The sequence below is a fragment of the Elephantulus edwardii genome, unplaced genomic scaffold, assembly GCF_000299155.1.
Source record: "Elephantulus edwardii isolate Elephantulus edwardi_28Jun2011 unplaced genomic scaffold, EleEdw1.0 scaffold00155, whole genome shotgun sequence".
Taxonomy (NCBI): Eukaryota; Metazoa; Chordata; class Mammalia; order Macroscelidea; family Macroscelididae; genus Elephantulus; species Elephantulus edwardii.
In genome coordinates, this window is record NW_006399905.1 from 7,790,025 (window position 1) to 7,800,643 (window position 10,619).

A 10,619-nucleotide genomic window follows, 5' to 3' on the forward strand; every position below is an offset into this window, starting at 1 on the left:
ATAATAATTTTTAAAAATTGTCTATATGCAATTCAAGCTCTGGTGGCCTAATGGTAAGAAACTGCATTACAATCTCAAAGGTACGCAGTTCAAATACACCATCTGTTCCACAGGAGAATGATGGGCAGTCTCTTCCTATGCCATTAACTGCCTCTGAAAACTCACCAGAGGGTCAGCTATAGGTCGGTTCCTATTTGATGGTACAAAACAACAACAACATGCAAATTCAATATGAATTGGATCAAACATCAAGAAAACAAAGATCCTCACCACTAGGCCAATAGACACATCATGCTAGATTGAGCAAAGGTTGAGGTTGTTAACGATTTCATCTTGCTCAGATTCACACCCAACATCTTTGGCACAAGCAATAAGGAAATAAAATTATTAATTACACTGGGAAAGTCTGCTGTCAATGGCCTCTCCAGAGTGCTAAAGAGCAACAATGTCAGTGTAGAGATGAAGGGACACCTGATCCAAGCTATGGTCTCAATTACTTGATATGCATCTGAGCACTGTATAATGAATAAGTATGGATGACAGAAGAAGAATCAATGGCTTTGAGTTGTGTTGCTGGAGTAAAGTATTAAACATACCATGAACTATCAAGAGAATAAAAAGGTCTGTCCTGAAAGTGAAACCAGGTTGCTTTCCGGAGGTAAGGATTTGAAGCCTTGTCTCATACTTTGGGCATGTTGCCAGGAGGGACATCATGCTTGGAAAGGTAGAAGAAGAGGAAGACGCTGGAAAAGATGGATGGACAAAGAGACTGTGGCTAAGGGGTCAGGTGTGTCAGAGATGGTTAGATTTGCTCAGGATAGGGCAGGCTTCAGAGATATTGTTCAGAGGGTCAGTATTAGTTGCAGTCTACTCAACAGCTGGTAACAACAACATATGCAATCAAATTGATAACACTAATTTAAAAGATCAAATAGAAACCTGAAGAGGCAGTGGATTTATGATAATAAGGAGGGCTGGCTCAGGAAAATAGGGAGAGAATAATTGTGCAACCCGAAGAATGTAATCACAGTCACAGAATTTTACAGTAGAAATGGTTTATTTTTTTGCTGCGCATATTTTAAACACTAATAAAATTGTATTTTAAAGTAATTTAGTACCTTTCATGCCAATGAAGAGATCTGCAGAATTAATTTTCCCTTTCCATTAGTTTAACTTTGTCCTCATTATTGTACTCAGTGGAATTTTCCCTCTTCCTTGTTTCTAACATCTATGAAACAAACTTGAATTTTTCTAAAACAGCTGTTTTTCTACCAGGAAGTTGCAAGTAAAATAGGACCTGAAGGAGAAGCACAAACCCTCAGCTATCTTCGCAGGACCTTAGATTTGGAGGGGACCCATCAGGATAAGTGTTGTCCCTATAGAAGAAGCGACTGAGGCAGGCTTGGCACTGAGAGACTTGGCTGAGATTTGTTAAATCAATTAGCCAAAGAAATTCTGTTCAAGGAAAAGCCATGTGTATTCTGATTTTAGTACATAAGTCCAAGCTTTCATCAAACACTTTATTTTGAAAGACCTTTTTTTTATGAGCTAAAGCACACAAACTCACATACAATAGGGGGTGATCTCAGGTAGTGGGTTTCATCCACCCAACACTTCTGGTTTCACAAGCTGTTCTGTTGGTATTTGAGATCACAGCTTTTCCTTCAAAGAAGGGTAATTTGTCCAAGACAATATATCGGTGCAACTACTGCCTGCGCATAAGAATCAATAAAGAGGAGGAGGAGGGTCTCAGAGAAGCTCTGACTCTTTCCAGCCCCTTCTTCTCTCTCCACTGTTACCAGGGTGTCTGTTCCTCAAGGTTCTTTTGACTTCATTCAGCATAATTTCCCAAGGCTTGTTTTTCTTAGCTGTCCTTCCAATTTGGAATGGAAAAAAAAAAACCAAACAAGTTTCTGAATGGTGAGGACATATGTTCATGAAGATTGCGTATTGGCTCAGATAACTTCCAGTCATAATGAGCTACAATCTGTTTCGCTATTGTTATTTTGCCCTAGAGAGGTAGGCTGGAAGGATATAAACAAAGTTAATTTGTTCGTCATTTGAGAGTAAATTTCATCATTGTCGTTTTTTGTGTGCCATGGAGTTGGAACCAACCCATAGCTGACCCTCCAGCAGGTTTTCAGAGGCAGTAATCACATAAGAAAAGATTGTCCATCCTTCTCCTGAGGAGCAGCTGGTGGATTCAAACCATGTGCCTTTGGGACTGCAGCACAGCTTCTTACCACTAGGCCACCAAAGCTCCTTTTCTTCCTATAAGGGAAATGCCTATGACTACATTCAGCTGTCGAGAACTTAATGATTGCAATGTCACCTCCACAGGGAAGAATCCTGTGGAAGTCTCCATTGGGAACTACATCTTACCAGGAAGACTCCCTCTGCCTTAATGCAAGCAGTCCAGGTTCCTGGTGCAAGTGAAAAGGGGTCTGAGAAGCCATTTCCAGGGATGGTGACAAAGGCTGGCTCCTTACTGGGCAGGAAGATGATTTTTTTGCTTTGCACAGCACCTAGCAGAAGTAAAAAGAATAGCATGTTACAACTCAGTTTCTTACTCCAGTTACATCAGAAAAAATATTAAAGCAGCTCACTGGTCCATCACATTTCCTAATCATCTTTACCAGCTTGTTTCTAAAAATCAGACGCATGTATGTGCATATGCATAAAAATACCAGAAAGACAGAACTGCCACCCAAGCAGATATATGCACACCTATGTTTATTGCTGCTTTGTTCACAACAGCAAAGAGCTAGAAACAACCCAAGTGCCCATCAACAAACTAGTGGATAGAGAAGCTGTGGTATATTCACTATTCACAAAATGGAATATTATGCAGCACTGAAAAACAAAATAGGTAACCATGGAGGACATTAAGCTGAGTGAAATATTTCAGTCACAAAAAGACAATTACGGCATAATGCCACTGTTATAAAACAGGATTGACATGGGGGTTGGGAGGAACTAAGAAAACTAAGAAAAGAGGGGATAAATAATGTACACGGCATTGAAATAGACGAGGGAGAGACTTTATAAAGGAATATACGATTAGGTGTTATTGATGACAAGAGTCCAGAATAAGAGCTGCACAGTAAAGTGGTCTTGGGGAGGGGGGAGGAACTGTATAACAGTGAAATAACTTTTTTCCCCAAAGAAAAAAAGCAAACTGGAGGAGGGAGGACAAGGAGGAAAATGTGCAACAATGAATGAATGGAAATCCAAGTTCTTTATAAACTTTCATTAAACTCTCAATTAAAAAATACCAGAATTATAATGACATGAGAACTGATTATCTGCTCTAGAAATTTGATTCTTTTTAAAACTGTTTAAATTATTAAGTAGTTTAGGTTACATAAACTGAATAGAGTTGCACTGGGAAAACCTGCTTGACAGGGACCTCTCCAGATTACTGAAAGGCAACGATGTCAGTCTGGAGACTAAGATGCACCTAATCCAGGTCATGGTCTTTGCAATTACTTGCTATGCATCAGAGAGTTGGACAATGACTAAGGATGACAGAAGAATTGTGGTGCTGGAGAGAAGTCTTGAACATACCATGGACTCCCAAGAAAACAAATAGGTCTGTCTTGGAGAGGGTGAAATCAAGTCTCTCCTTGAAGGCTAGGATTTTGAAGCCCTCTTTCATGTACTTTGGGCACATGGCCAGGAGAGACTAATCCTAGGAGAAGGACATCATGCTCAGAAGGATGGAGGGACAGCGCAGGAGAGGAAGACTGTAGATGAGATGAATTGATACAGTAATTGGAACGATGGGGGTTAGTGTGTCAGAATTAGTGAAACTGGCTCAGGACAGAGCAGGGTTCAGAGCTGCTGTACATAGGGTCACTATGGGTCACAGGCGATTCGGCAGCACATAACAACAACAAACTGATTAGAAAAAGTATCTGGCATACATAGAATTAATGTATTACGTTCTCCTCCTGTGTGATTTATGGCCTCTGAAAGCCCACTGGAGTTTTGAGTCGATTCTGATTCCATGGCAATGTTGTCACTGTTTATATGTGTGAGAGAGTGCAGGTGGTCCAACCCATAGGGAACTGCTCTGGTAACTCAAAGGCAGCACCTCCTTAGAGGTTCAAATCCACCTGTAGCTCCATGGGAGAAAGATGGCCAACCTCACAGATTCAACTGTGCGTTTGTTTCAACTCGACAGCAGTGAGCAAATTTGAAGTCAGATAGTTGTTGTTAGGTGCCGTTGATTCGAGTACCATTCATAGCAATCCTATGAACAGTAGATCTGAACCCTGTCTGATCCTGTGCTGTCTTCACACTACCTGACACACTAGAGCCCATTGCTGTAGTCACCGTGTCAGTTCACCTGGTGAGGGTCTTCCTCTCCTTCGCTGACCCATCACCCTTCCCAGCATCATGTCCTTCTCCAAGGAATAGCCCCCTTCCTAGCAACATGCCCATCAGCCGAAGCCTCATCATCCTTGCCTCCAAAGAGTAAATTTCAAATTTCCTCTAGTAAAAGCTCCTATGAACACTAGAGGAAATGTGATAGACATCTCTCTACTTTAGAACTTTTAATTTAATGTAAAGAAAGTGCGTTTATTTTAATAGGAAACATTTGGGGTTTCTGTGTTTGGGATTGCTTTCAGGACACGGTGTGCTTTCTGCTACATCAGATAAGCAGAGGAGATCCCAGGCTTCCGGAGGCAGGAGGTCTGATTTCTTCCGCTTGGCACATGCCCACCACCTGGCACCCGGCCTGCTGTGCTGGGGGAGCACAAACGCCATAGATGGTGAATGTCTAGGAGATTATTATTAGCTCCTAAAAAAGAAGTCTTAAAGAGCTGATGGTATAAAGTTTCTCTCTTTATAAAAAAGAGCATTTTGTTTAAGTGTTATTTCCCTCCTTAGTATTTTCTCCACTAGAGGGCAGGCAGGGTGATTTACATGCCACTGGAACGTTCTGTCTCTGCCATGAATCTATCAAACCTAAAACTCAACTCACGGCTGTAAGTCACACAGGAGAAGACTGCTCATCATTCTACCTCAGAGCTGCTGGTGGATTCAAATTCTCATAGATGTTCCACTAGTTTTTATCTTTTTTTTTAATGAATTCTTTTTTAAATTTTATTTTAATATTTTAATGAACATTTACAGAGATTTTGGATTTCCATTCATTGTTGCACTTTTCTCCCTGCCCAGCCCTTCCCCCCGCAACCCTCCAATTGGCTCCTCTCTTTGAAAAAGTAAAAGAAAAATTCTTTCTTTGGTATAAAATCCCCCCGCACCCCTCCCACTGCCCTGGGTACACTCCACTATGCACCCTTAATTGTGGACTCTTGTGATAACTGTAATACCCTATCATATATCGCTTTTAAATTATTCTCTCCCTCCTCTGCTTCAGTGTAGTATACGTATCTTAAACCATGAGACATTCTGAAATGCTATGCAAGTCTCTACTGACTAGGCACCAGAGTGTTTTTCCCTTTCTTGTAGAAGGTTTATACACAAACAAGCCTGTTGCATTTTAGTTCCACTAAAATCACTTCTTAGAGAGAAATATTTTCTATTAAATCCTTGGTTTCATTCTCCAAATGGTTTCACTCTTCTGACTATGGCCAGGTTGTTCTCTTCTGCTGCCCCTTGGCCCTCAGAAATCCATTCTGTCCAGTTGACACAGGACTACCTAAAATTCTTTGGAGTCCATTCAAATTCATTCTTCATTCAATAAATACATCTGATGTGTCAATTAAGTGCAAAGTATAGGGCTAAGGTCTGGGGATATGGCACTGGCCATAATCATTGCAGCCTTTGCTCCCTGATGGAGGAGGCAGGGTGGGCGAAGGATTGTTGTTGTTCTTGTAGTTGTTAAGTGCTATCGAGTTAACTCTGATGGGTAGTGACCCTACGAACAACAGATCAGAACCTTATCCTAACCTATACCATCCTCATCACCTATGACACACTTGAGCCCACTGCTGCAGTCAACATGTCAGTAGTGCTGTTAACCCAAAGGCAAAGAGTTCAAAGCCACCAGCTCCTCCACAGGAGAAAGATGAACAATCTTCTTGCATGTAATTTACAGCCTCTGAAAACTCACTCAGAGGTCAGCTATGGGTCAGTTCTGACTCGATTGTACATAATAATAACAATGGTTATAGATTGGTAGACTGGGGAAGCCAGTCAAGTGCACAATGTCACCCAGCAGGCATAGGTCACTACAGGGGTAGGTAGGAGGGTTCTTTATTCCATCTTGTTGTTGTTGAGTGGCATCAAGTCAGAACCGACTCATAGCTGACACTCCAGCAGGTTTTAAAAAAATCACACAAGAAGACATTGTCCACCTTTCTCTCACAGAGCAGCTGGTGGATTGGAACCACATATCTCTGGGTTGGTAGTGCAATTCCTTACCACTAAGCCACCAGAGCTCTCTTAGTATAGTACAGGTGTCTGAGAAGATGAACAAACACTCCTGAATGTATTTCAGTAGAGGGAAAACTGTTGATGTCATCATCACTGAGAAGGTAGTGGGAATATTTTAAGAGTCTGTCTATAAAGACCAGCTGTGCCCTCAGGCAATGTACTAGACTGCTCCGTTCTGTTTCCTCTTCAAACTTCTTCAGTTCACACAGTCTTAGGAGCCTCATGTGAGGACATGGATGCTAAAATATTCTACATGTTAAAGCAAGTATGCTAGTTCTTGCTGTTGGTTATTCATTCGTCAACTTTCATCCACATAGGCTCCTTAGAAACATCTTTCATGGATGCTAAACAAAGATGCTTCCATTCCTATGCATAAAACACTTAGGCTAATTTGTGTCCTTAGATGTCGAACGCTTTTCAGACTCAGTTTCCATATTTCATGCAGCCCCTAATTATTTTCAGAAGGGACTTTGTTTGCTCTTCTGACTATGTATGGCCAGGTTGTTTGTTCTCTTCTGCTGTCCCTTGGCCCTCAGAAATCCATTCTGTCCAGTTGACACAGAACTACCTAAAATTCTTTGGCCTTCATACTTTTTAGCCTTCATCTTAAGAATTCCTACAGTACTAGCTGCCATCAGGTCAACTCTACCTCACAGTGACCCCTTGTACGTTAAAGTAAAACCGCACTCCATGGATTTTCAACAGTTGGTATTTTACAAGTTTCTTCTGAGACACGTCTGATAAACTCCAATCACCAATCTTTCTGTAAGCAGCTGAGCTTGTTAACCATTTGCAGCACCAGATGCTCGTCGGCAATCCCATCTTCTCCCGCTCCTCCTTGGACAATATGGTTTACTTAAAACAATGGGAGAATTTAGGGTCATAGGTAACAACTATGTCTCAGAGAGGGTGTAACCTGAGTGTTTTCTGGAGGTAAGAATGATGAGGCTTCCCCTCACATACATAGGGCATGTTGCTAGGAGGGGCTGTTCCTTGGAAATGACATGATGCTAGGAAGAGTGGAGGGTTGGAGAGGAAGACCCTCAACTAGGTGGATTGACATAGTGACTGCTGCAATCAGTTCTTGTGTGTCAGGAAGTATGAAGATGGCACAGGACAAGACATGGTTCAGATTTTTGCTCATAGGGTTGCTATGAGTTGTACTCGACTCGACGGCACCTAACAACAACAGACAGTAGGCCAACATCAACACCACCACAAAGGTAATGCCTACCTCACCATGAATAAGCTATAAAGTAATATTACCCTGTGCAAATGCCAAGATTCTCACCACTGGACCAACTGGCAGCATCAGGATGGATGGTGAAGAGATTGAGATTGTTCACAGCTTTAGTTTGCTTGGCTCCATGGTCAACACTCTTGGCACCAGCAGCCAGGAAATCAAAAAGCATATTGCGATGGGAAAGTCTGATGTTAGGGACCTCTCTAAAGTACTCAAGAGCAACGGTGTGTCTCTGGAAACTAAGGTGTGTCTAATACAGGCCATGGTCTTTGCAATCACTTGTTATGCATCAGAGAGTTGGACAATGACTAGGGAGGATAGAAAGAGAATTGATGCCTTTGAGCTGTGGTGCTGGAGAAGAGTATTGAATGTACCATGGACTGCCAAGAAAACAAACAGATTCATCCTGAAGAGGGTTAAACCAGGCTACTCCTTGGAGGCAAGGATTCTGGGGCTTCATCTGACATACTTTGGACATGTTGTAAGGAGGTACAGGTCCTTGGAGAGGGACATCATGCTTGGGAGGGTGGAGGGACAGTGCAGAAGGGGAAGACCTTCTATGAGGTGGATTGATTCAGTGACTGGGGTAATCGGGATGGGTGTATCAGAGGCAGTGCAATTGGCACAGGATAGAGCAGAATTTAGGACTGTTGTACATAGGGTCGTTATGAGTCGCAAGCAACTCGACGGCACATAACAACAACAACAACAGATGCCAAAAGTACATTGATTGCTACATTGATTTTTAAGTGGCAGTTGACAATAATTTACAATAGTAAGATACAAATAAGTAGAACATTTAGAGAATTTTTTTAAAAAAAACCCCAAAAAGTAGTACCTACAGAACTGCTCAATGACTTAAAATTTTTTTCTCAAATTTGTGAAAACTAGAGGAAACATTAATAGATCATCTCCTAACTGAAAAGAGGTTTGAAAATTTACCTACCTGCCTTTGCCCAGGATGGATAAATAGTTATATAGCCAAGTACAGTGTCCGTTCCAGGGTTAATATATTTCAGAACAGCACGAAATAAGGAGAGCTTTGACTTCCCTACATCGAACATGATTCGTACTTCATTCTGAAAAACATCAAAATATCATAGCAGAGAAGAACCAACTGATTAAAATAAATGCTAGCCCATCGAAGGCTTTATTCTATTCAAGTTCCACCACTGGCCTCATCACACACGACATGCACACATTCTCATACACACTCGATAAGTGCACAAATCACAACATAAGGATGGTCATAGGCAGGCCTCACAAGGAACTGAAACCACTTAAAATTACATTTACAATGCAAACGCACTCCCTCGGCCACTGGGACACTCAAGTGACCTTTGTGTGACCAGGCAGGCAGAGTGCAGTAAGAGATGAACTAGTTTAAGGAAAGTCACAGTGATAGTGGCAGCCACCACTGCCAGGAGACAAGACAGAAGAGAAGAAAAGGAAAGGGCATTATTCATATCACCACTTGTGTGGGGCAGTCACTCCAGGGTCCAATTCACATACATAGCATTATGATGGTCACAGAAACCCACGTGGCTAAGGAAAAGTCACAGGCCCAAAGACCCTTAGCAGCAAAATCTGTATGTAACTTAAACACGTCCTGAATTGTATAAAATCTATCCTCATCTCTTATCTAAGGAAGAGTGGGTTCCTTAAGCTACAGTGGGGCATGTGTTGGTTTGCATGCACTAGTCATTCACAGGGTAGATTCTGCCACCATTTCAGAGACGTTTCAGGGACCATGAAGGATTGAGAATCAAAATCAAATCAGTTCTTGCATCAACTTTCATTCAAGGTGACCCCAGGTGTGTCAGAGCAGAACGATGGGCTGTAGAGTTTTTAGTGCTCAGCTGTTAGAGCACCAGTCTTTTCTTCTGAGATGCCCTTGGCTGATTCAAGCCTCCACATTTTCAGTAGGCAGAAGAATACACTAAGTATTTACATCACCTAGCTACTTCAACCTTGCAAGTATCCCATTGGACTTTACAGACCAGCTCATGAATTTGACACATGTTGTTATATGTGCCATCGAGTCGACTCCAACTCATAGTGATCCTATGAACTCTGAACTCTAAACTCTGAACAGCTCTAAACTCTGCTCTATCTTGAGACAATTTCATCACCTTTGACACACCCACCCCCATTACCCCAGTCACTTAATCAATCCATTCTTGCGCTGTCCCTCCACCCTTCCAAGCATGATGCTCTCCAAGGATTTATCCCTCCTTGAAACATGCCCAAAGTATGTCAGACAAAGCTTCAAAATCCTTGCTTCTAAGGAGCAGCCTGATTTCACTCTCCACGATGAATCTGTTTCTTCTCCTAGCAGTCCCATGACAGCTCAAAGGCATTAATTCATCTTCTATGAACCTAAGTCATTGTCCAGCAAGTAATTGTGAAGATTATGGCCTAGATCAGGTGCACTTTAGTCTCTAGACTGACATCACCACTCTTCAGTACTCTGGAGAGGTCCCTGATAGCAGATTTTCCCCAAGGCAATTTGTCTTTTGATTTCCTGGCTACTGGTCCCAAGAGTGTTGATTGTGGAGTCAAGCACACTAAAGCTGTTAACAATCTCAATCTCTTCACCATCTCTCACGATGCTGCTAATTAGTGGTGAGAATCTTTGTTTTCTTGCTGATGAGCTTCAATCCATATTGAAGGCTACAGTCCTTGACCTTCTGCAGCAAATGCATTGAACCTAATGACTAATAACAAACCAGTTGTGGGAACTACAAAGAAGTTATACATGAAAAAAATAATAATCAAAAAGTCATGTAAAAGATAAGAAAGAAGTAAAAGACCAAAATCTCATCAGCAGAGGTTCTGAAATGTGCTATTAAATGTACAGTAACTAACACAAATGGAAGCCATGAAATATGAAGACTGTGTACCAATGAGGGAGTTTTTCTTTTGCTTTTCAAGGAGAGGAGCAAATGGGGGGGGGGGGGGGAAGGGG

General features: G+C 41.8%; 1 protein-coding gene across 1 annotated transcript in view; it reads right to left on the reverse strand.

The window, feature by feature from the left end:
- The window catches only part of LAMA3 (laminin, alpha 3), a 383,386-nt gene that overhangs the window by 191,791 nt on the left and 180,976 nt on the right, over positions 1-10,619 (reverse strand). Inside the window, 2 exon segments of the mRNA XM_006895048.1 lie at positions 2,383-2,525; positions 8,598-8,730. Of these exon segments, the coding sequence (XP_006895110.1) occupies positions 2,383-2,525; positions 8,598-8,730 (276 nt within the window).